This window comes from Cuculus canorus, chromosome 3, assembly GCF_017976375.1.
Source record: "Cuculus canorus isolate bCucCan1 chromosome 3, bCucCan1.pri, whole genome shotgun sequence".
In the NCBI taxonomy this organism is placed as follows: Eukaryota; Metazoa; Chordata; class Aves; order Cuculiformes; family Cuculidae; genus Cuculus; species Cuculus canorus.
In genome coordinates, this window is record NC_071403.1 from 49,629,097 (window position 1) to 49,655,325 (window position 26,229).

Genomic DNA, 26,229 nt, shown 5'->3' on the forward strand with positions numbered 1-26,229 from the left:
GAAGGGGAAGGCAATGCTGCCCCTGGGCAGTAGCGGAGTATTGGATTGACCCAAGACAGCTCTGACACAACTGCTGTGCTCTTTTGACTTTGGTTAACCACACTTTATTTTTCATGTTGTCTGCCTGACCTTGAGCAATTATTTGGTTGGTGCAGTGCTCTTGTGCGCATGTGCAGTCTGATGCACGTGTGCATCTTGTCTCTTCCTCCAGCCTTGCACGTGGCTTGCCAAGTTAATGAGTGACAACTTTGGTATGTTTGACATAGGGTGTTCTTGACCGCTGACTTCACCCTGTGTTTTGATGAGAGGAACCCTATTTTAAATTGCAAGCAATAGGAAAATTTGTTACTTAGTTCATGAGCAACATCCGAAGCCTTTTGGTTGCCTAAATAATTATCTGCTACATATTGTAGCCTCGGTTCTGTAGGAATATTTTAAAAAAGCCTGCTAAGCATTGTGCTTCAACTGTGTGTATTTGTGAAGGCTGTTTGGTGTGCTGCCACGCTATCAACATTCCTATCTGTCCTGAATTGGGGCTACAGCTCCATGACAGTTTAAATTAATCCGAGTCTGCTGCTGCCTCCACCTCCTTCTGTGCTCAGATTAGTGATCTTTTGTACTTGCACTCCAGTGACCTTGAGGTAAGCTGCTTCAAGGAGTTAAACCGGCTGTGAGAACACACTACACTAAAAAAGGGAATAGATTTTTTAAAAATAATTTAGTTCCCCAAACCAGCTCTCCCAACAGAGTATACCTTGCAAGTGAAGGAGCAGAAAAATTGCAAGAATAGGTGGTTATGTGTGAGATGGTCAGATACCTTACAGCATTGCTGTATCTGATAAAGGAGCAGAACAATACTCGTTTTTTATGTATTGGAGTTAACAGGTCAAAGTTGGAGAGTTCAGTTGCCTGTACTGAAAGAGCTACTGTTGTTGCTCCCTGTTCTGCTGGATAGGCTGTTTCTTAGCTAGGACTTTTTGTAGAGCACAAACTGCTAGTTTAGTTGTCTCGGCTGTGCTCTATAGAATCTCTGGGACAATTTCTAGGAAGGCTTAGTGTCTGGGGGGCTAGGCTATGATATGCTCTTGATGGGCTGTTGAGGAGACCAGTTGCAGTGATAAGCTGGACTGCCCTATATCTTCAGGGGCAAGACCTATGTTGAAGTTTGCCTCAAAACTGAGAACTACGTGACAGAACTGTTTTAAAAAATAGCTGAACTGGAAAAGTCACACTGAACTGACTTGCTGTGTAAATAAGTTGCAGAGGTGTGAAAAGGAGATTGATTGAGGGGATTGGGTGCTCCCTCAGTGAGTTTGCAGATAGTGCCAAATTGGGCAGGAGTGTAGGTCTTCTGGAGGGTAGGAAGGTTCTGCAGAAGGGATCTGGATGAGCTGGATTGATAGACTGAGGCCATTTGTATAAAGTTTTACAAGGCTAAGTGCTGAGTCCTGTACTTTGGTCACAACAACCCCATGTAACACTACAGGCTTGGGGAAGAGAGGCTGGAAGGCTGCCTCATGCAAAAGGACCTCAGGGTGCTGCTCGATAGCCAGCTGCATGTGAGACAGCAGTGCGCCCAGGTAGCCAAGAAAGCCAACAGTATCCTGGCTTGTATCGGAAACGGGTTGGCCAGCAGGAGTAGGTAAGTGATTGTGCCCCTGTACTCCGCACTGGTGAGGCCCCACCTTGAATACTGTGTTTAGTTTTGGGCCCCTCAGTGCAAGAAAGACATGGAGGTGCTGGAGCATGTTCTGAAAAGGGCAACAATGTTGGTGAAAAGTCTGGAGCTCAAAGTCTTATGAGTAATGACGGCTGAGGGAACTGGGGCTGTTCAGCCTGGAGAAGAGGAGGCTGAGGGGTGGCCTTATTATTCTCTACAACTACCTGAAAGGAGGATGTGGTGAAACATGTGTTAGTCTCTTCTTCCAAGTGACTAACAGTAGGATGAGAGGTGATGGCCTCGAGTTTGCACCAGGGGAGGTTTAGATTGGATATTAGGAAAAATTTCTTTACTGGAAGAGTGGTGAAACATTGGAACAGGCTTCCTAGGGAAGTGGTGTCTGGAGGTGTTAAAAACCCCATGTAGATGTGGCACTTTGGGACATGGTTTAGTGGGCTTGTTGGTATTGCGTTGATTGGACCAAATGATCTTAGCGCTCTTTTCCAACTTTAATGATTCTATCATTCTCCCTTTAACATGATAATTAAAGAATGCTAAGCTTCTTCCCTCCACCAAGACACAGAAAACACAAGATTTTTTTCTGTATAGTGGTATAAACACCAAATCGCTCTGGTCTACTTGGAGCTTGATATTTAAGTATATCCAGGTCTGCATTTGTCATTCATGTGCAGAAATTGTACCCACAGCCTGTGTGCCTGTGATTAGAGATGGCCCCAGATCTTACGAGAGCCTGTTACACCAGATCAGATTTTTGTTTTGGCCCTAAAACATTCACATAGAAGACTTGTGCTCCAGACCCTTCACCAGCTTTGATGCCTTCTTCGGGACACACTCCAGCAACTCTTTCTTGTACTGAGGGACCTAAAACTGAACACAGTACTCAAGGTGTGCCCCACCCCAGTGCCGAGTACAGGAGCAGAATCACTTCCCAGCTCCTGCTAGCATGTGAGATCTCCTTGGCATGTGGCTACTTTCAAATTCTTGCATTCACAGGAACTTACCTCCCATCCAGACTGGTTGGTGAAAAGATATGCCTCCAAAAAGAGACTAATATGCAGTGTCCTGTGAGGAGGAGACAATTAAAGGCAAGAAATGCATCTAAACAATGCTGTTGGTGGCGTTTTTTTTTTTTTACTTAAAATGTAATAACATCACTCATGACAGTGTGCAAGTACTTCAACATTGTTTAGTAATCCAAATCTTTCCTTCTCTGATACTGGAAAATTTCAAGATATCCTTTGCTGTTGCAACAGTGGCATTTTTATAACTGGGTATATCCTCTCAATCCCTACTCCTGGCTTTGCTTTAACTGTACTTCCTTGCCAAGAGCCCTCAGGAGGAGGAGAGAGGCATTTGTGTAACTTACACTCACTGGGATCTTATCCATAGGAGGTGGTAGATATTTTAAAGGTACATGAGTAGTTAAAACCTCTCCTTACGAGTGGTGTCTTTTAGAGGGGTAAAGGTTCTGTTTTGTCTTTTGTAACTTAATATAAGTTATTCTAGCCTGTTTTAGGGACATTTGACAGTGGAGGCAATGGAGACATGAGCCTGCAGTGTGCCCTGGTGGCAAAGAAGTCAGCAGCATCCTGGGCTGTATTAATAGGGAGCGTGGCCAGGAAAAGGGAGGGAAGCGATTATTGCCCTTTACTCATTAGTCTGTGTATGCTGCCTTGCTGCTGAGTATGACAGACATGGACAAACCAGAGCAAGCTTAGTGGAGGGCTACCAGGTTGGTCAGGGTTGGAGTGCTCCTCTATAAGGAGTGGCTGAGGAATTGTGGCTGCTTTAGCCTGGAGAATTGATGGCTTTGAGGGGACCTAACAGCAGATCCCCCAGCACCTACTATGGGTGGACATGGTCTGGATGACAGAGCTGTGCTGCTCACGGTGGTGCATGGCAGGAGGAGTGAGAGACTGTGGGCAGAGGTTGAAATGAGAAGTTTCAGCTGCATTGAAGGAAACACTCTCACCATGTGCACAGTCAGGCAGTGGATCAGGTCACCCAGAGAAGCTGTGTAGTTACAGTTCTTGGAGGTTTAAGACCTACTGGAAGTCCCAAATGAATTGGTCTGAGAATTACAGCTGAGCCAGCTGTGAGCAGGAGGTTGGACTGAGACTTCCAGCCTGGATGATACTGCAGTCCTGAGCGAAAGTGTTGGGAACTTCTGAGAGTCTGGAATTGCATGGAATTAAGATATGCTTTAGTTTCTTCAGTTTTTTCAGAGGGAATAAAAAAAGCATAGCTGACTAAACCGTAGAACCTGGAGGAATTTTTGGTGTTTTGGTGTCAGGTTTTGTTTTGTTTTTTTTTTTCTTAGTGGTTTTGTGTAGGTGGGTTTTTTTTTCTTATTATTAAAGAAAAGTAGTAGTTCCTCTATTCCTTTTTTGCAAGACCTTACCTGAAATATTGTCTAGTTCTGGGATCGTCAACATAAGAAGGATATGGAACTGTTGGAACAGGTCCAGAGGAGGGCTACGAAGATGATCAGGGGGCCAGAGCATGTCCAATGCGAGAACAACCTGAGAGAGTTGGGGTTGTTCAGCCTGGAGAAGAGAAGGCTCTGAGGAGATCTTACAGCAACCTTCCAGTACCTGAAGGGGGCCTAGGAGAAAGCAGGAGAGGGACTTTTTACAAGGGCATGTAGTGATAGGACTAGGGTGAATGGCTATAAATTGGAGAGTGGCAGATTTAGAGTAGACATAGGAGGAAATTCTTCACAATGAGGGTGGTGAGGTACTGGCACAGGTTGCCTAGGGAAGTTGTGGATGCCCCATCCCTTGAAATGTTCAAGGCTGGGTTAGATGGGGCCTTGAGCAGCCTGGTCTGATGGGAGATGTCCCTACCCATGGCAGGTGGGTTGGAACTGGATAATCTTTAAGGTCCCTTTCAAGTCAGACGGTTCTGTGATGCTGTGAAAAAAGCTAAGAATTGCCCGCATCTTAACTTTCACACAGGTGCCCGCAGAGGTTTCTCAAGGTGGGCTAGCAGAAAGGCAAAGGTAATTTGCAGTATATTGCTGTGTAACTCACATGTGCAAACTGACAGCCAAAAGAAGAAAATCTTGATTAAACAATTGAGTTGCCTTCACAATTGTTATGTTGCATCTCTGGTATGATTGTAGTGAGGTAATCAATGTGTTGCTCAAAACATTTGGGCTTTAATCTTACAGAGCATGGTTTGATTGTATTTGAATTTATAAAACTGAAGTTACAGGCAGGACTTACAGGTTCCTTAGGTTTCAGGAATTGTTATAAAGATGTTGAATAAGAAATATGTTGTCTAAGACTGTGTAGTATCAACGCAGTTGTTAAATGTGCAAATAACTGCATTGCTATAATCAAAAAACACGGTTACTGAAAACTTGTGCCCCAAATACTTATTTCAGCATTTGACTATAAAATGACATTTATTTCCTGTAGATGTTTTTAGCTCTTGCCAGATTAAATTTATCTTCAGCTACGAATGAATTGTTACTTCACTGTTTATGTACCACAGTGTAGAAAACATTTTAAGAAAAAAACCCAGTGTCTGCTTTTCTTTAACAAAAAACCCCAATGCAGTCCTGTAATTACCACTACATTTTAAAGGTAAATGACATCTGTAAAGGCATTCGGACTTCATTCTGATCGAAATGTGTTCCCAAATCTCACTAATATCTAACTGAGGAGTTTAGCACCCACAATGGTATTCTTTAATGGCTGTTGTATAGAACAAATTTTAGAATGTATTTTTGCCAAGAAAACCCATAAAATTGGGCAAATTCTCAGACCTTTCACCCCAGATGAGTTTATAACTTGTGCTGTAATAAATAGGCAGACTCAATATGGAAATTTATCAAACTTAATATTTCTTGTAGAACTATGGCCTTGAAACAGACAATATGAAGAACCTTGTTCTCAAGCTGCGAGCATCATCCAACAATCTGCAAAATTACATCAGCAGCCATAGGAAAAGTTCAAATTATGATGGAAATACCTCTCGCAAGCCCCCCAATGAATTCCTTACTTCTGTGGTAGAGCTTATTGGTGCTGCTAAAGCCTTGCTTGCGTGGTTGGACAGGTAAGAATAATGCCTTTATATTTAAATTTACTGCTATAATGATTTTTTCTTCTAGCAAGGCAATTTCTAGATGCTTGAGTGTAAAGATAGTGATTTCATTAACCTCTTTTGATATTGCCAGAAGGCCTCTAGTGGACAAATTTCATCTTCTGCTTCCACTCTTGCTAAAATAAGTGAACCTGTTGACATTGTATTCAAATGGTGTTTATAAAAGTAGTTTTCCCATTTGGGGGAGATAACAAATTTTCTAGCCTGTTTCTCATGCATGTGACTTGCTTCTCTCCTTCTAAATTACTTGTCACTGGCAGGTCCATTTCTAAAAGAATTTTTGATATTTTGTTGTGGCCTTAGCTCTATGATGTGATAACTTGAATAGAGGATAGTCTCTGTCTGTATTTATTTCTCCCTGATGAGCTGGAGTTGTTTTGCGACACTGGCAGCAAGCAGGCAACAGAACGGTTTGGGTGCTGGCTGGTTGGAATGACAGATGAACGTAAATTCTCAAGCCCCTTGCCAGCTTTCCTTAGAAGGAACATTAGAAGGAGAGCTTCAGGGAGACTGGCTGCATGGACAGCTTCTATGCTTCAATATTCCTGCTTTCCAGCAAGGAGTTGGTTCTGTGTGCAAGCAGTGTCCTTAAAAGCTTGTGCCTCTCACCTGGTCCTTTCCTTTCACGCTGTTGCTGGCAGCTCAACCTAAATTTCTTCTGCAACTCATAGTCAGCAAGATGACTGGGTTGTCTATTCCCAGACCTGCTCGGGTTACTTCTGCCCCGCCTTCTAACCTTTTCACCTGCCGTAACAGTGTGAGGTGAGAGTCTATAGGTTCTAAAGTTGCTCTACCTATCATGATCCTTTTCTAAGGCTGAGACTCAATGCACCTCTGTATGTGAACTGTTTTATAGCAATTTGTTTTTCTCTTCAGTCTGAGTTTAGTAATCAAAGACTTGAAAAATAAAGTCTACTTGCTGGCAAACCAAGCGTGTGATTTTTACAACAGTGTGACTTCACTCAAGCATACAGCTGAGAACTCTAGTTTTGAAAATGGACTATTCCTTCTGGTTTTGCTGTCTGAACTTGCTTACCACAAGGCTAGACGTTCGCCAGTTTTGGTCCAGGGAGGAACAGGACTGAGCAGTCAGGAATATTTATATGGTAAAACTATGTCCTCATGCTTGTACAGATGTCATAGTTGCAGCTCTTGCTTTCATGTGCTATTCCTCACTGATAAGGTAGGATGGGAAAAGCCTAGTCCCTTGGATCTAAGGGGAGTTTTCTCATATTGCAGGACCCCATTTACAGGTATTGCTGACTTTTCATCAATGAAGAACAGAATCATTCAGCTCTGCTTGGATCTCACTACTACTGTTCAGAAGGTCAGCTGATTGCTTTTCCTCTCTGCTTTCCAAAAGGGAAGGAAGCGGGATGGGGGTTGTTGAGGAAGCAATGTGATTGCTGTGTTCAGAGTGTTAACGGGAAGGCAAATCTGGGAATGAGAGCTTGCTTCTAACTTGGAAGGTCAGTTTCAGTTGTCTATTTTCTGAGGGTAACTCCCCCTTAATTTTCAGTTTTGCTATTGCTGACTGTATCTTCAGTGGCTATCTTAAAGGCCTCTCATGTTTTCTTGAGCTTTGATGGGAAGAATTGGTTTTTGAAATAGCTAGTCTGCATTTGAAGATTTTTTCAAGTTCTAAACAACATTGAAGACCAGTTACCAGTGCTAATTCTAGAATAACTCCATTGGTTATTATACACATGCTTGCAGATTCTTTGTCTTGCCCCATACAGTGTTTTAGCCATCAGATGAGAAATGCTGCATGTAATGGAAAGAGCTGGTGATGTCAAAGGACAAACATCCTGTGAGTTGTCAAGCTATGATGACATCCAATGATATCAGTTGGATCATTGTGAAAGGATAGTATCTGGATTTTACAAGTTCAAAGGCACAGGAGTTTGGCTTGCTGCTGAATGCCCTTCTTGTTTGGGTGCGTTTTGTGCAATTGCAAGAAGTCAGTGATTTACAGCTACAGATCCACAGATTGTGAAGGAGAACAGTAAGCAGTTTTAGCAGCAGATGGTGTTCACCCAGGAGTGCTACAGGAACTGAGATATGATATTGAACTCTATTAATAAACTCCTAAAAATGGTGTCTGATCTGTCAGTTAAATCAGCCTTTGGCAGGGCAATGAAAGTTGGTGAACACAACCCTAGCTTTTTAAGTGTCATAGTACTTCTCTGCTAATCTGAGCTATAAAGAATGGGATTGCTTGATATGAGGAAAAGCATTAATGGGGGTAGAACCAACATTATTGTCAACTGGAGTGCTGCAGAGACGTTAGGGATGGTCTGAAGGAGTCCACTGACGTGGAAAAGAGTTACACTTAATAATTTTTAGATGAGTTTTTAGACTTCAGAAGTATCTCTTACTAGAGAATAGAGTGTAGGAATAAATATTCACTACATATAGTGAACAGACCAGTGTGGCTCTTGTGGAACCAATACTGCTCTGAAAAATCATTAATTATTATACAAGCGGGTGAATAGTAGCAAGGTGGGAACGCACCAAGATTCCAGTTGGCTTTAATTGCGGCTATATGGTTACAAGGAACAGTTTACTGTTTCTTAAAAACTCATGGCTATCTTAAAGGTTACAATAATAATCAGGATAAACAGTAATTAAGAGGAGTACAAGGACTTTGTAATGTCAACCCACTGGGCTACATGATGGTAGGTGACATTCACTACTGTTTTATGGAGACCTATTTAGCGGAGGAAGTTAGGCTGATGCACAGTGGTGGAGTCTAAACTTGATAGTAGTGTACAGGAAATTACTTAAAGCTTTTGGCGACAGAACGTCTTAAATGTGACATTAATCCTTGGTTATCATTACAGCAGCGAACAGGGTGTTAACATACTATGAAAACATAAGAGAACATAGCTGAACTGTTTGAAAAATCCCTGATGTGTCTCTGTCTGGATGACTATATGGTTCTCTTTAATTCCTGTACTTAAAACCACAGAATAGTGATAGGAAGAAACAGAGGAAGTGTTGAAGCTGATTAGAAATACAGAACATCTTCGATTCACAGCTCCTGGAGGCATTGTGTGGTAGTTAGGCAGGTTGGGATGTCAATGGACAAGTATCTTCAAATTTAAACTTGTTTAAATGCTTGGTGTTTGGGGTTTTTCTCCTTGTAGACATTGTAAATGTTGTTTAATTATTTACTTGCTGTTTAAACTTTTAAATCTGAGAATCCGATACTGTTCTTTAGTTTAGCTGTTCTTGAAGGAAAACAATGGTGACTTCTGTAGTCTGTTACATGAACTTGTTTCAATTCAGACTTTTGTATCTGGGCTATGTAAATAATGCTTTGTGTGCAATCTTTTGGCCCTCTGGAATGTTATTGACAGCACATTTATGAAAAATCACTTCTTATGCTATTTTTAACAGTATATTTTAGATCCATTTTGGTGCCTGGAACAGAGGAGTGCTTGAGTTAGGATTTATTGGTGTAAAGCAAGTTTGTTTCCCTGGCCTTATGAGAGTCTAGTTTTATCATGCAGGTTTCTGCTTTTCTGGAACAATCTGCTGCTGTAAATGAATCCTGTGTTCTCTTGGTTTTCAAGGTTTATTATTACTTTCTACCAGGGCTAGCAAATAGGTGTCTAACAGTATGCTTAAGCCCTACTGAGTGAAACTAATCTGATTAATCCCTGCAGCATGAATAACTTCATGAATTTCAGTTTGTGGTTGAAGTGGCAGTTTTGCAGCATTTTCAGAGATTTTGCATGTTTATTAGTTAATGTAGGACTTTTGCTCTTGTTTTTTTTTAGGACTGCACTGTGGCTGACATGGAAGATAAAGTTCAAACTGTAGTAAGTATGTACTTCTGAAACTCAGCTGCCTGCATTAACGTTTTCTCGGTGACTTCTGCACTGACTGTACTGACAACAGCTTTCAATTCCACACGTTTAAATGTATCGTTTAAGTAAATATGGGCCATTTTGTGAATTCTCTTTGCTGTAGAGGGAATCAATGAAATTTGAACAGGCAAGTAGTATGTGTAATAGCAAGGAGTCAAGTATTGCTTGAAGTTTCATTGCACAGCTATTTTTTTTCTAAGAGAATTTAGACTTCGCATTTTCAAGGGAGGGGCAGTACTGTAGCATGATCATAGGCTAAATTCTGTAAATTCAGTTCTGCCCATGATGTACAGTTAATGCCTTAAGCTGACACTGTACTTGAATAAGCTTCGTGTAAAAGAACTGCCCTGCTGCAGTACTGAAGTTCTGTCTCTGATTATACTTGAGCCTGGAAGATTTGAGTTTTCAGGGTTGTTTAAAGCAGCCTTGTGACCCAAGGAGGAGAGTAATGGAATGCTTTTTATATTTTGTAACAGTTAATCATCACTTCCTGCTTTTGACATGAACCAGGCTGTGGCCTTTGATAAGGCCTTCCGCTAGCTCATAGATGCTCAGGAATTTAGTAGCACAATAACTAAAAATAATTCTGTCTAAATAATGAGACCATGTAAAAGGGAGGGTTTTTGCATCTTTCTTTTTCCATTTGTGCACACCCACTGTGGAAGTAGGTATTGTTGTTAGGAGTTCCCTTGTTTGAGTAGCTCCTTACATTCGCACTTAAGCATTGTTTTGATTTATTTTATTGCTGCTTTATAAATCTGATGTAAAACAAAACAAACTGTTGGTACCATTGTTTCCAGGGATCATTGTAATCCAAACTAATGTCTTCCTACGGGACAGCTCTCCCCACCCTAGTTACGTGTGTCTACTTTGAAGGATTCAAAACCCTTGCAAAAAGTGGCTTAGCTTGCTGATTTGCAGATTCTGTATAACTCCTGTACTGTGTACTAATCCCCCTTCTCATGTCCTTTGAGCTTTTGTAACTTTGAATTTTGGCATTGCTGCAGTTTATGTCAAGACCCAGAACACACTGGGACATAAGTGGAATTTGTGAGTGTAGGGACAGCACAGATTTTCTTGACTATGATTTCTTCCCCTTCTCATTAATTAGCCATTCTGCTACTTAAGTTCTGCAAGACAAAGCTGTTCTGCCTCTGACTTTACTGATATGTGCAGTCAGAATTCGCCTTTAGTTGTCAGCTTAGGACCAGATATATTTTGGTCAACAGAACTATGAACCTCACCTACTATGAACCTCACATTCTGGAAGGGGTCAGCTCAGAGGCACAGTGGAGAGAAGTTGTGCTGAAATGCTTAAGTGCTAGTTGTCCTACTTTATACTGTAAAGCTTTATGTAGGTAAGTCAGTGGGCTGGCACCTTACTTTTTCTGACACATGGCCTATTTTCTTGTAGCAGAAATGAAGAACAATATGAAAAACTGTCACTGTTCCCATAAGGAATCATCAAAATGTTTCATTATTTTGATGGCTCAAATATTGGTTAAAGCAAACCAAGCCCATTTTTTGTTTTGTGAGTTATTTTTTTTTTTAAACATAGGATGTTTTGGCAGCTGTTAGTGATGGCACTAATGGAAACTGTTTGTTTATTCTAGGTGACAGTAAGAAGATAAACAATGCTGTAGAATAGAACTGTACTAATGAATCTTCCGTCTCAGTGGTTCTTAACTGTGCTATATTAGTGAACTGAGTATTAGAGGCCTTTCCATTTTTGGAAACTGAAAGATGAAGCCAGGAGTGAAATTTTGGAACTGCTTTTTGTGTGTTCTTGTTGTAGGCCAAGACTTTAAATTGCATTTGTGATAAAGCCATCCGATCAACTACAGATCCACTGATGAGCCAATGTGCATGTCTGGAGGAGGTTCACCTAACCAACATTAAACCTGGGGAAGGCCTGGTAAGAACAGGTTCTGGAGTGTCCTGTTGGTCCCCGGGGTTTAATAGGTACTCTAATATGTCTTGTGGACCACTGTATGTATAGCAAGATATTTCAAAACCATTAAAGTTCTGTGGGGAACAAAGAGTAATGGGGAGGAACTTTCAGGATTAGTTGTCAGGTGGTATGCTGGAGTGGCTGCTAGAAATGGGTATGCATGTTTAATGGGTTTTATCCCAAATATAATTTTTGATGGTGTAGTGTTGCAGATTTAGGCCTTAAACAGGATATTGGGGCATTTAGAGGTGCTTGTCAAATTGGATATTTTACTTTTGCAGGTTACCTTAACTAGCAGGTTTTTGGGTGAGGGAAGGAGAAGGTCATGAGAAGTGGTACTTGGGTTTCTGAAAGACACTTTTTTTTGTGTGTTTATAGCAAGATTGTGAAGAATATGAGGATTTAAGTTTGCTATTATCCGAAATAGGAGAAATCCTTTTAAATGTTCAGTGGTTTTATAAATTACTCCATGTAGTTTGTTCAGTGGGTCCTGCTTAGCTGAGTGCTAGTTATGAGAAACTGAGTTTGAAATCTTGGTGGATTTTCTCGCTCAGGAACAGACTACGTGCTTGAATGAGTTGGACGAAATTTAAATTCTTAAGTATTTTTGCATTCCCTCAAGGCCCCAAAGGCAGAATAGTGAACACTTTTAGAGGAAGCTTTATGGTCTTACTGTGCCGTAGTTTTACCTAGATTTGATTTGATTCAGTGATGCATTCTTGAAATTATGGGACCTCTTTGTTAACACACATGGTACAACAAAGCAGTCAGTCCAAGCTAGACTAAGTAAGAAACGAGGAGGTAAATGCACAAAATTGGGTACCAACGGGCAAGTGTGAAATAGTATTGGCTAAAGAGGAAGGGGCAAAAATCATATTCTATTTTTCCTTGTACTTCTAAGTGTGGTAACACTGGGCAGATAAGCTGTCTATGATTCCTGAGTATCATCCAGTATTGTACTGCTCAGTGTGAATGTTTCTAACAGATGTAGGTAGGAAAAATAGACATATATTTGCTCATAAATTGAGACTAAAGTACTACTTGCCTCTTATGGGGAAATCTATGCAATTATTAAATCACCTGTTGGTGTTGGTATTCATGTGGTTAACACCCACTTTATCTGAGTTTGTCCTTGTGTTCACACTCAGCACGAATAATACAGCCACGAATAAAAGCTCTGGTAGAACTCTGTATTGCTTATGTCAGCACTATGGTTATGAGGGAGACTGTATATTGAGTTGCCAAGAGAAATTGTAAAAACATTTAGGCAACCTAAGTTTGCTTTGTATGGAGAGAGCTGGTGGCTATCTACTAAAACCTGTATTTCTCTAGCGCAGACTAGAGAAAAAGAAATAAATTTTTAATGAAAGTTAAAGACCAATATGGCAGCAAGACCAGCAGTGTTCAGTACTACCAACCAGTGTTTATAAGTTACATTCCATATATTAGGTGTTTTAAGTAATTATAAATATTATAATGTTACAGTAAAAGGGAACTGTGGAGGGATTTAGAATGTTGTAATGTTAGACCACACACATTTCTAGGGAAAATGTGAAGTGTTCGATGTTTTCAATAATGTTTTGAGTCTGTTGCTAACAGTTGCTTATTTGACGCGAGTTATGCGTTTTCTTTGCCTTTAAACTTGTTTTTCATTTTCTGCTTACTTTTAGGGAATGTACATCAAATCAACTTATGATGGATTACATGTAATTACCGGAACTACGGAAAATGTAAGTGAAGTTAATGTAGATTAACTCAGGCTGACAGTAACTTTGAGTTACTTTTTGCACTACTTTTTCCTGTTTTAGATACTACTTTCATATTATTGCTTTAAATGCTATGTGATGCATCATTCGTTTATCCACAATTTGTAAATATTTTGTCTGCATATTTCACTGTTAGTCTAATTAAACCAGTTTCTGCAAGTACATGTGTTACTTAAAATGCTTGGCGTTAAAAATAATTGGTTTAATAAGTTACAGTATCTGTTCTGAGTGCTTATGGTATCTTGCTTAAAGTCTTGAATATATTTGCTCTCCACTGGCAAAGGCAATCTCCCCTAATGGGAATGTTTAAGCGGTAGCATGCTAAATTCAGTAATGAGTAATGAAATCTATGAGCTGTCCAATGACAAAGTTACCTTGCAGAGTAAAACGACTATGAAAACCAAACGCTTAAAAAGCAGTCTACTGGAAGGAAATAGTTGGCTTGACAGACAACTTCATTTTTTTTGCTGCAGATGGTTGTTTGTTTTTTTCTTGGACTGTAAGTTCTCTGTAGCTGAGATGTTAATAAAGGCTTCCAGGCAGGTAATTCAATGGACCCCTGGCCAGCAGCTGAGCGTTGCGAGTGAGGCTGTGGTGTTGTCAGACGTGCTGCTCTACAAGAGCAGTGGTTGAAAGAAAAAGGAGTAGAGGAAACTGGCTTTTACGGCAGTGCCTTTTTTTTTTTGTGAGTAGGAAAGAACAAACGGTTCTAGTTGTACCCTTGCCAAGTCCAGGAGCCAGGGATGAGTGGGTGGCAAGCTGTGCCTGCAGTTGAGAGTGGAAATGGAAAGCTTTTGTAGCTTCTATGCTATTGCCCTGACACTGAATCATAGAGTGGTTTGGTTTGGAAGGGACCTTAAAGATCCTCTCGTTCCAACCCCCCTGCCATGGGCAGGGACACGTCCCACTAGATCAGGCTGCTCAAGGTCCCATCCAGCCTGGCCTTGAACACTTTCAGAAAAGGGGCAGTTACACCTTCCCTGGGCAACCTGTGCCAGTACCTCACCACCCTCATCATGAAGAATTACTTTTTAATGTCTAGTTGAAATCTTCCGCTGTCCAATTTATAGCCGTTCCTCCTAGTCCTATCACTACGTGCCTTTGTATACAGCCCCTCCCCAACTTTCTTGTACACTGTGTTCAGGCACTGGAAGGATGCTAAAAGGTCTCCCCAGAGCTTTCTCTTCTCCAGGCTGAACAACCCGTACTCTCTCAGCCTGTCCTCATGTGGGAGGTGCTTCACTCCTCAGATCATCTTTGTAGCCTTTCTCTGAACGCATTCCAACAGCTCCATAGCCTTCTTATGCCGATGATTCCCGAAATGGACATAATACTCTAGATGAGATCTTGGAAGAAAAGAGGGACAGAATCCCCTCCCTCACCCTGATGGCCACGCTTTTTTTGATGCATCCTGGGATACAGTAGGCCTTCTGGGCTGCAAGCGTGCATTGCTGGCTCATGCTGAGTTTCTCATCAACCAGCACCCCCAAAGCCCTTCTCTGCAGGGCTGCTCTCAATCACATCATCCCCCATCCTGTATTGAAACTGTGGCTTGCCCTGTCCCAGGTGTAGAACCTTGCACTTGGCTTTGTTGAACTTCATGAGATTCACACAGGCCCACTTCTCCAGCTTATCTAGGACTTTCTGGATGATATCTTGTCCTTCTGGTGTGACAACTGCACCACTCAGCTTGGTGTCATCAGCAAACTTGAGGGTTCACTTGATCTCACTGTCTATGCCATTGTTGAAGATATTAAAAAACACTGGTCCCAATACAGATCCCTGAGGGACACCGCTTGTCACAGATTTCCATCTCGACATCAAGTCCTTGACCAGAATTCTCTGAATGTGACCATCCAACCAATTGCCTATCCACTGAACAGTCTACCCATCAAATCCGTATCTCCAATTTAGAGATGAGAATGTTGTGGGGCACTGTGTCAAAAGCTTTACAGAAGTCCAGTTAGATTACATCCACTGGTTTTTCCCGTGTCTGCTGTTGTGGTTAGGCCATCATAGAAAGCCACTAGGACTGAACTCTGTATAGGGTATGAAACACAGATGGGGGCCACTTTGACAGCGAATAAATCTTCTGATTAACATGAAAGAATGTAACATTGACTGTCACCAAGCTCCATGTGCCCATAGATCTCATTTTGGAGGCCAAGTGGGTCTGTATTGCTTCTATAGCTTTGAGTGTTGACCTAAATTTGCACTTTATGGACACTAGTTTACACTTCGGGGAAGCTCTTTGCTTTGCAGCCACAAAGCTTGAAGTGACAGAAAGCTGCAAAAAAACGGTGTCTTTCTGGTGATGTGGGATGAGGCTGGGTCTTAGCTCAATTTTCTTGCTAGGTTTGGAATGGTATTTTAGTAGTTATCCCCAGAAGCAGTGTGGTGGAATGCAGTGGAACCGCACTGCAAAATTAACAGTATTGTACATTGGAAGGATTGGCAAAGTCCATGCATTTTATAGCAGTTAGCCACGAGGATTCTGGAGCTGTGCCACCCTACTTGTGACTTCCTCTGTCACGTTTGCCTAGGTCTAAACTTTGCTCCTTTCTCCATTCTCACAATGCAATTGCAGTGTCTGCTGTACTAGCTGGCACTAGTTGTAAGAGTTCTCTGCAAGTGTCCCCCACCCTCTTTCAGACAGGCTGTTGATAGCCCAACAGACAGCTTGAAATCAGCTATGTTTTTCACAAACTTTGGGCCAGTGTTTTTTCATGGTCTTGCTTGTCTCACGTATACACAGCCTTCTACAGAGGCATTTCCTCTCAGAGGAAGTGAGAAGACAATGAAGAAATGGGCTTACTCATGATAGCTGGAGCCTCCCAAAATTCACCCACGTTGTCTTCTGTTGTTGCTTTGTTTATTCCTACAGTTCTTTGTCATTAAAAAATAACTCAAGCTCTGAAAGTATGATGATGAGGAGAAAGGCTTAATTCAAGTACTTAGTTTTGAAGTTACTAGGGAGAGCTGGCCTCCTGCCAGATGGTTACTTAAGGAGTAGAAGGAATGGGAGGAATTGTTGTCCTGTGATCAAGGTGCTATATATGAAGGTAGTATACCTGTGTGCTTTGGGTGTTGTCAAGGCTAGTCAGAGTTGGTGTTATTGCAGTGAGACAGTTTCAATAACTGTAGTGATAGCTGGTACGTGGCACCAGCCATAGATAAATATGAATAAATACTGATGCATTTTGCTCCTTCTTGCTGATGGCTTCCCAGAGCTTGGATTTTGTTCCAAGAAAATAGTATTTTAAGGTTTATTATTATTAGATAGGTATTTGCCAAATACCTATCTAAGCACACTTTGAGTGCATATTTTACCTGTTGACCTTGATGATGCAGGTAGATAATTTCACAATGAAGTTCTAAGCTGTTATTTACTTTAGGAAACAAAAAGGGAGAGTGAAGTGAACATTTTGTGGGTTGAAGAGGTTTTGTTCCTTTTTTCGGTACATAGGAAATCTTAGCTTTTTTTTTAAAAAAAAATCAATATACATTTACTTGAGAATGAAGTTCAAGATAGTTGCCATGTTAGGAGAGAAGTCTTCTCTTCATTCCTCTCCCACGGCTGTCAGGAGCTACAGTAAAGCTTGGGGGCAGAAGGACAGTGGAGACCATCCCATGAGTTATGTGCAGTTTGGCTTGTGACAGGTGTAGGCTATGCCTTCTCCCTCTTTCTTTAGTTGCTTCAGTATCAAAAAAAAAAACTAAGTTGAACTTGTTTGTGATTCTCAATCAACAAATGTATGATGTCATCTAGCTGTGCAAGAATTTTCAGCTATGTTCTTCGATATAGATACAATCTTTGACTTAGCTTGCTTGTGGGGGGGTGGTGGGAGGGAAGATGATCTACTTGAGTACATGCCTGTTTTCTTCTTCGTAGTCCCCTGCTGATCGATCTCAGAAGATTCATGCTGGTGATGAAGTGATCCAGGTTAATCGGCAAACTGTGGTTAGTAAGAAATAGCCTTACCAATCTTCTCTTTGTGTCTGCTCTGTGTAGCTCACTCCCCACAGGTTTTGAACGGAGTCAGGTTCTGGCGTTATCCTGTTAATCTTCAAGGCTTTGTAGTGTTTTACTATCATGACATATTTTAGTCAGACTTTAATTCTTGGTGATGTTCTGATAGAACAAATATGCAATATTTTTGTTTGAATGCTGTATGTGTGATTAAAATATTTAGTTTTTTATTTAAGGCCTGCTTTAAAATGTATTATTACAATGTAGTGGAATCCTTTAAAAAAAACAAGTATTTGTTAAATCTTTTACATCTGGGAACTTAAAAAACTTCCTTTTCGCTTAGCTTAGGTAAGCAATGTCCTGCATGTTTCTTCCTCGCATTGGACAAGTACTTCACAGTGAATTTCTGTGTTACTCAATTTGAGTGCATTCATGCATCCTTTTAAGACCTGAGCTGAGATATAAAGAGCAGTGCTTGATATCTTGGTTTTTACTTTCCAGCTTAAGTAGAGCTTGTGCTTGGAAACAAAAGGAAAATCCTTCTGTAAACCCACTTTCTCATTTTTGTTTTTCCTGGCTTTTTTTTGGATCTCTTTAGAACATCTATGTATAAAATATCTCTCTACGTTCATGTTAAAACAGATAATTTGACCCAAGTGATTTGGCTTCTATTTATTCTCTTTCAGAAAAGCAATACTAAATAAATTGTATTTTTCTTCTTCCAGGTTGGATGGCAGCTAAAAAACCTGGTGGCCAAGTTGCGAGAGAATCCTGCTGGAGTTAGGCTGCTACTTAAGAAACGTCCTACTGGCTCATTCCATTTCACTCCTGCTCCACTAAAGAACCTGCGCTGGAAACCACCCTTGGTGCAGGTGAGAGACTGCTGGCTCAACTATACTGTTAGGATGGAAATGGCTTGGTTAAAACTTGAAAAACAGAAGTACCAGAAACACTTCCAGGTATGCATGTTCAAAGGTGAAATGGCTGTCCTCTTCCTAGATAAAAAGCTAAGTGTTCTTGCCCTCTTTTTTTTTTTTACCTTAAACTCAGAGAATGTCCCCTTGATACACAAAGGGACTAGGTGTGTTGAACATTTTAATCATTTAGCATGGCACTGGGAGATCTTAACTGAGGCAGAGCTGTTGAAACTGCTGATCCTAATGGAATTCATAAGCGTGAAGTAATAAATGCTGCTTCTGTTCAGCAGAGTAAGAAGCTTTTGCTGAAGTAACTTAGATTATTCCATATATTTGTCCTCCTCTTCGTCTGAAGGGAGGGGAAGTGTGAAAGTTTTTTTCATGAAATTATTTAAACTACTTGTTTAAATAAGATCTAGCTATTGGACAAGTCACAAAATGGGTAATAAGCAGAGAAAATGAAGTTTATAACTTAGATAAGCATGTGAAAGAATGTTATGCTGTATTAGGAAGTTTAGGGCTTAATGCTTACAGGAGAAAATAACCAAACTGAATCTAAAGCAATTGCCTGAAATAAAAAACAGGGAGAAGTTCCTATTCCTACTCCTGTTCTGAGGCAAGTATCCCTACATTTGTGGGTGTAATACATCAACCTATGAAATGCCAATAGCTATTGCGATTCATAAGGCAGGTGGATTTGTCTCGAACTGGGTAGAGGCTGTGTGCTTGACTTGGTGAAAGAAAGGATGATAAACAATGCCTGTGTCTTGTTTTTGTGGCATTGTGCCTGCCGTTTAATCAGAGCCAGAGAAAGCACCCTTTGGGTCTTATGGGTTTACCCAAAGCAAGACTGTTACCACTGCTAAGAACTGTGGTAGGCTGGGATACAGGCTCTGCCAAGCAGCGTTTTCTTGGGGGAATAGGTGATTGGAGAAGCCGGACAGTTCTGGTCTCTGATGTACCAACTGGTGAAAGGCAGGTACTTGTGCAGGGGTGTCACTAACTGAGTGGCCAGAGTGAAAGCCTGGGAAGGCCCTTGACAAAAACCAAAGTGTGCAGTCCTCTTGCCTCACAAAGATGGAAGGGTCCTTCAAGCCTTTGCTCTCCTAGAGGCAGACAGGAACCTGGCAAGATTCTGAGGACATAGAAATGAGCTGCGAGGAGCAAAAGAGCAAACTTACTCAGATAAGCAATGCCAAATATATTTTTCATTTGTTTCCCTTACCCTAGTTTTATTACTTGATGCAATTCGTCATGGACTTCACTGTACTCCTGCCTGTGCTCATGCCCCACATATTGAACTATATAGAATGAGGGCAGAGTGAGCTGGCTTTGAGTGTTGCAGATCATATCTGTATTGAACAAATAGCATTCTTTTAATGGGTCTAAAAATAGAAGGGATTTTGTCTTTGTTGCTTTTTTAGTCTATGGAGTTTGCAGGAGAAAATAAGACTGGGAAGAGCAAAATGTTCTTGAGCAATGCATTACCTGTGACAGGATATCTGTAGGAGGAACTGCAAAGCTAGCCAAAACTGCGGGTGGAAGAAAATGTAAATATGAAGTTTTAGCATATTTTAAGTATAGAAACAGTTTGCTAGGGAGTATTGTACTAAAATTGTACTAATTTTTATTGATTAATCTTTTTGTCAATGATAAATCAAATCAACACTCAGATGTTTGATAGCTGTCTAACATTTCAGACCAATCCTCTGCCAACTTCAACACAGTCATCAGAGAGCACCATGGATATCTCAATGAAAAAAGAGAAGCCAGCGATTTTGGATCTGTACATACCACCTCCACCAGCTGTTCCGTATTCTCCTCGGTAGGCAAATAAACACGTACTACTGAACAAAAAATTCCTTTATTACACTTGTTTCTGAGCTGGCTTGCTCTTAGAGCTCTGGGCAAATTAGCGTAGTGAATTGTAGATCTTGCAGACTTTCTTCTGGTTGCTTAAAGGCCTTGCTTAACTTATGCGTAAATGCATAAACTACCATGTTCAAAATAGGTTTTATTAGAAGAAGGTTGTTGTGTGCCACATAGACCAGAGTTGTTTCCAAAACATGAATGGTGTCATCCCTGTTTTGATTTTTTGGGTTGATGTTTTTGATTTTGTTTAAATCTGACTGCACATAGCAAGAAGTCACTTTACAGAAGTCTGTAAATTTTTCCACTGTTTTTGTGGATTTTTTTTTTAGCAAGTTAAGTAGTGGTTGTGAAAGGTAGAATAGGAAATAAATTGTTTTAGATTTATACAACTTGCAAGGTTAGCAAACATGTGTGTTTCCACTGGAGGGAGGGTAAATTCATTCAACTTTTTTTTTCCCTGTTGTGTCAGCTACAGAAATAAAGATGTGTACACAAAGGCAGGGGGCAGTAGTATGGTATGGCTAAGCTTTTGTTTGTTCTTAAGTCTGTATTGCCTCATACCAGAACTTGCTCAGTTCATCTGGAAAGGTGATGGACAAAAGGGTTTTCAAGCAGGGCATGGTTCCTGGCCTGCCCTGACACTTGGCATTACATCTAGATAGCCCAGCACAGAAACTCTGACCTTTGCCACAGGACTCGAACGGGAGGAGGGAGAGGTTGCCTGCTGTCATGTAAGGCCTGATACAGCAACATAGAGGTGGCATTACTGCAGTCTTCAGGGTTTTACCAGCGTGGGAGGAGGTTTTCTCAAAGCTGGGACTCTTTACTGAAGTTGGACCCATCTTAATCTGCTCTGTCCCTGGTCTTCACGTTTATGCATACTCTGTTCTTAAAAAAAAACCCCAAAACTAATATGTAGATTTAACTGCTGAGTTTAGAATGCTTTGGTCTTCTCTTTAAGTTGTTAAGTTTCAAGCCCATTAGTCTATTGTGTGCATGTGCTCAGTTTCTTTATCTCTTTCCTGAAGAGTCTCAACATTCTGTTCAGCTTTGCATGCCTTTAAACCTGAATCCTTGTCAACAAGAAAGGAAGTAGCAATATGAGCTGTAAAACCTGTCCTGGATGATGAATGGAAAGGGGAAGGTTTCCTGATGTTGACTTTTAAAGACAGTAAATATGGAAAGCTGTGGCAGGCAGGAAGGAGAGAAAGGGGCAGTTCTCTCTACCATCATCATTCTGTTCTCTTCTCATCCTGGCAGACCTTCTCTGGTCCATGCTGGAGAGGCAGCAGAGAGCAGTGGCTGATTTCCCTCCCCATGGCAGTCTCCACGTGGTGGTGTTGCAGGAGTGCTATCTGTGCACATATGGTTGTGGTTTAATACTCTTGTGCAATTTTGGTTCCTGAATATCCATAAATAGCTCCCTTTCACTGAGATTTAGCATTGTTCTTGATGCAGTGTTCTTCATGAGAGATGGAAAAAGTGGTATGCAGTGGCCAGAGGGCAGTTGTGACTACTGGAGTACACACGTGCTTAAACAGTCAGCTGTGTATTTTTATGCCTGAGTTGGCAGACAGTTGCTTCAAGCAATAAGTTTGGAGCACGTACAAGGAAGGGGAAAGAAACCTGGACAAGTCTTAGCTTGGAGGGTAGCTTGTCTTCCGAAAGTCCTGACAAAGACTGGTTTTAAAAATGGCTGTTCCCAGCCTTTGAAATGAAGTATGGCACCGAGAGGGGATTTTCTGCAGAAATTGCTCAATCATATCTATGTACACTAAATTTATTACTGAAACTCCAGGGAGTGTCACTGTTGGATGGAGAGAGAAGGTAATGAATATCCAGTGGCAGTTATTGGGCTCTTAGAATGACTGAAAAGCATAGTCCCTGAGATGGAGGCAATATATGTTGCCATTACAGAGACACGTAAATCTATGTATGTGTTCCTCTGTCGCAATTGTGTGCTGAACTGGCATTGAATTGGGAGCTTTGAAACCACAGGGCAGAAAAGTCTCGTTTCTCAGAAGCTTTTTCAGGTATGGTACCTCTAAACTTTTCTGTGTTAAATTACTGGCTTGTTAGAAGTGAACTAGCGTGGGAGGGTAGCTTTCTTTTCTCATTGGTAAATATGTTTATTATTAAGTCTGCCATCACCTGAGTTTTTTTTTTCCCCCAGTTTGTTCGCAGCACCACGTCAGCTGTTAGGGCTAGAAGTATCTTTCAAACCTACTGGTGTCTGTAGTGTGCAAATCTTAAGCTAACTGAAATTAAATGTCCTTTCAGAGATGAAAAGGGGAGTTTTGTATACGGAGGAGGCAATAAACCCAGTCAGCCGTTACGTGGGTCCAAGGGTGCAGAGTCTCCCAATTCTTTTTTGGATCAGGAGAGTCGAAGGCGAAGGTTTACTATTGCTGATTCAGATCAGTTGCCTGGGTATCCCATAGAAGCAAATATCCTACCAGCCAAGATGAGGGAAAAAACACAATCTTATGGTAAGTTCATTTTTTTTTTCATTATTGTTGTTACAAGTGCTTTGATCACTTAGGAATAATTTGTGTTAAAGAACTGTTAGACTTGATGCATAATGTTGGGCTCTGGTGCCACAGTTGGCCATTTCCATGTGTTTTGGTTTTAACTTTTGTCATTATGTCCACTGCTGCTATAAACAAGCAAGAGTGACCGTTCAATCTCAGCACATTGCTTTCTGTAGTGTAATTATTTTGAAATATTTTCTGCAATTGGTTTCCTAAAAATTGATTGCTTAAACCTGATGTGATTCCTCATAACCTTCTCTGCCTTTAGGAAAACCACGTCCTTTGTCAATGCCTGCTGATGGGAGCTGGATAGGAGCTGCAGAACCATTTTATAGGCCACGAGCACCAGGGAGAAAAGGCAAGCTTTTAGGTCTTCTCCCTCTTTACCTTCCTTGTCTCTCCAGGATTTCCTTGGGCTGAACTAAATGGAAGTGTCTGAATTAGCAATGAAGGTTTATGTTTGCATATTGTTTAACTGGTCGAAGGTGGTCATTTTTTGGTTTTAGCAAGCATGCCAAGTGATAATTTGTGAAATTTGTGCAGCTGTTCAGTGATGGGGCTCAGTTTTGTTAAATCTTAGAATTCTTGTGGGTATTTAAAGTAGGCTAGAATGGCTGTTCTATACACGTCTCTTTATAGCAAAAGTTTACCATTTTTCTTTTATGCATGAACTCTTCCCTTTCTTCTGCATTTAATGTTGATCATAAAACTGTCTTTTTGCTAAATCTTTGTTTGCTTAGAGTAATAGAATTGTTTGTTGCAAAAAATCTTTAAGATCATCAAGTCCAATCATCAACGCAATACCAACATGCCCCAAAAAACATGTCCTGAAGTGCCATGTCTGCATGTTTTTTGAAAACTTCCAGGGAGGGTGATGCCACCACTTCCCTGGGAAGCCTGTTCCCATTTTTCCTAATACCTGATCTAAACCTCCCCTGGTGCAACTTGAGGCCATTTCCTTCCTAGAAACTTCAGAGAAGAGACTGGCAACTGCTTCACCCCAACCTCCTTTCAGGTAGTTGTAGAAAGCTAAAAGGTTGCCCCTCTGCCTTCTCTTCTCCAGGCTGAACAACCCCAGTTCCCTTAGCTGGTTCTCATAACACTTGTGCTCCAGACCCTTCACTAGCCTTGTTATCCTCCTCTGGACATGCTCCAGCAGCTCAGTATCTTATACTGAGGAACCCAAACCTGAACACAAGTATTCATAGAATCATAGCATCACTAGGTTGCAAAAGACATCTAGGGTCATTCAGTCCAACTATTCCTATCAACCGTGCCCCTGAGCACCTCTTCGACCTGTCTTTTAAATATCTCCAGAGATGGTGACTCAATCGCCTCGCTGGGCAGCCTCTGTCAGTGCCTGATGACCCTTTCTGTGAAAAACATTTTCCTGATGTCAAGCCTGAACCTCCCCTGGTGCAGCTTGAGACCATTCCCCCTTGTCCTGTCCCCTGTCACTTGGGAGAAGAGGCCAGCACCCTCCTCTCCGCAACCTCCTTTCAGGTAGTCGTAGAGAGCAATAAGGTCTCCCCTCAGCCTCCTGTTTTCCAGGCTAAACAACCTCAGTTCCCTTAGCCGCTCCTCACCAGCTTCGTTCTCCAGCCCCCTCACCAGCTTCATTCTCTGGACATGTTCCAGAGCTTCAACATCCTTCTTGTGGTGAGGGGCCCAAAACTGAACACAATATTGGAGGTGTGGTCTCACGAGTGCCGAGTACAGAGGGAGAATAACCTCCCTGGACCTGCTGGCCTTGCGGTTTCTGATACAAGCCAAGATGCCATTGGCCTTCCTGGCCATATGGGCACACTGCTGGCTCATGTTCAGTCTGCTGTCAATCAACACCCCCCATGTCCTTCTACTCCAGGCAGCTTTGTAGACTCTTCTCCTAGTCTGTGGGTCTTTTTTTCTTCTCATTTTTTTTAACTCCAGTTATATGAGTCATCCCACCACTTTTCCGTGATGACAACTACGTCGTAGTCTCCTTGTCCTACAAATAGCTTCCAATTCCTCCTGTTTATTGCCTGCGCTGCATGCATTGGTGTAAATGCACTTCAGCTGGGCTGTTATTCCCTCAGCACTCATAAAGGGAATAGTGTTCATTCCCAAATGACTGATAATTGGACTGTTTAACCCATCAGTGCCAATTACATCTTTTCCATCACTAGATGTACTTGACCCTTCTCACTCCGAGTTGATATATTGGAGGTCCTCACCAGTATACCATCTCTCAGGCACTGGAGTTCCATTTCCAGGCTCAATCCTGACTAATCTGGCTTCATCCCCCTCCCCCTTTGCATCTAGTTTAAAGCTCTATTAATGAGCTCTGCTAGATTTTCTGTGAGAATTTTTGTACACCTAAGAGACAGGTGTGCCCCATCCCTGGTAAGGAAGCCTAGAGGTGCATAGGCCAGTCCATGATCAAAAAACCCGAAGTTTTGCTCTTCACACCAGGTTTGGAGCCAGGTATTAGCTGACTGATTTTTCTTATCTCCCTCTTTGTTCCTTGTTGGAATGGAGGTAGACACTACTTGTGCCCTGGAGCCCTTCACTGTTTTCTCCAGAGCCCTGAAGTCCCTCTTAATTGCCCTCAGCTTCCTCCTCTGGATGTCATTGTTGCCTATTTGGAACACTAGCAGAGGGTAATGATCTGTGGGTTTTACCAGAGAAGGAAGCTTTCTAGTTGTCTTTCACAGCAGCTCCACTAGAAAATTTCAAGATGTGGCCTCATCAGTGCCGAATATAGAGGCATGATCACTTCACTATTCCTGCTGGCCACACTGTTTCTGGTACAAGCCAGGACGTTGTTGGCTTCTTGGCCACCTGGGCACACTGCTGGCTCATATGTAGCTGTTGAGCAGCACCTCCAGGTCCTTTTCAGCTGGGCAGCTTTCAAGCCACTTCTCTAAGCGTGTAGCATTCAGCTCACTGTGGAGGCTGTGGTAGAAACAAGTTTGTTCTCAAAAGTAAAATGTAGAGCCTTTTAGGAGTTGCTTTTTGCTGCAACTTCTGTTAGAAAAACATGTTCTGCAGATATCACAGAATGGGAGAAGAGAGGAGCTGCTAGTGTTGGGTATTAGGTTGCAGCCTTTTTTCCTTTCCCTACTGTCTTTTTCTTTTTCCCTCCTTTTGCATCTGAAAGGCCCAGTCCTGTTAGAGTGGGAAAGAAAGGTAGACTAGTTTGTTATTGAAATCAGTTATGAAAGGGGAAATAGAAGCTGAATTCTATTATTTTAATGCAAAAGTAAGAAGAAGCTGATAAGAAGCAGCACCCTGTAGGGATGTTAGAAACAAGCTAAATAACAAGTCTAGCAGAACAATCACCCAGTGGCAGGACAGTGGGTTTTTTCTTTTTGTTTTGCTTTTGATTCTGTTTTCTCTTTTAACACTTGAAATGAAGTGGAGTGCTACGGGCTTGTATGTTAGCTGAACTGGGTCAGAACGAAGTTTTTTTTCTAGCCCAGTAGGATGTCTCTCTAGGTGTAGCCATGGTTGAGTGTCTAGGGAAAGATATAGAAACAGAGAAATCATCACTTACAAAAGGTCAAAAGCAGGAAAG

General features: G+C 41.5%; 1 protein-coding gene across 3 annotated transcripts in view; it reads left to right on the forward strand.

Moving 5' to 3' along the window:
- CNKSR3 (CNKSR family member 3) overlaps positions 1-26,229 on the forward strand; it is a 64,078-nt gene that overhangs the window by 32,680 nt on the left and 5,169 nt on the right. For 2 of the 3 annotated variants that reach the window (XM_054061084.1, XM_054061086.1), the window contains 10 exons: positions 5,541-5,743; positions 7,031-7,118; positions 9,577-9,618; positions 11,462-11,581; positions 13,288-13,347; positions 17,276-17,344; positions 18,079-18,225; positions 19,971-20,095; positions 22,423-22,631; positions 22,942-23,043. In XM_054061084.1, coding sequence (XP_053917059.1) covers positions 5,541-5,743; positions 7,031-7,118; positions 9,577-9,618; positions 11,462-11,581; positions 13,288-13,347; positions 17,276-17,344; positions 18,079-18,225; positions 19,971-20,095; positions 22,423-22,631; positions 22,942-23,043 — 1,165 coding nt within the window. The remainder of the gene's footprint in view (positions 1-5,540; positions 5,744-7,030; positions 7,119-9,576; positions 9,619-11,461; positions 11,582-13,287; positions 13,348-17,275; positions 17,345-18,078; positions 18,226-19,970; positions 20,096-22,422; positions 22,632-22,941; positions 23,044-26,229) is intronic. The other variant, XM_054061085.1, reaches the window with a different exon arrangement.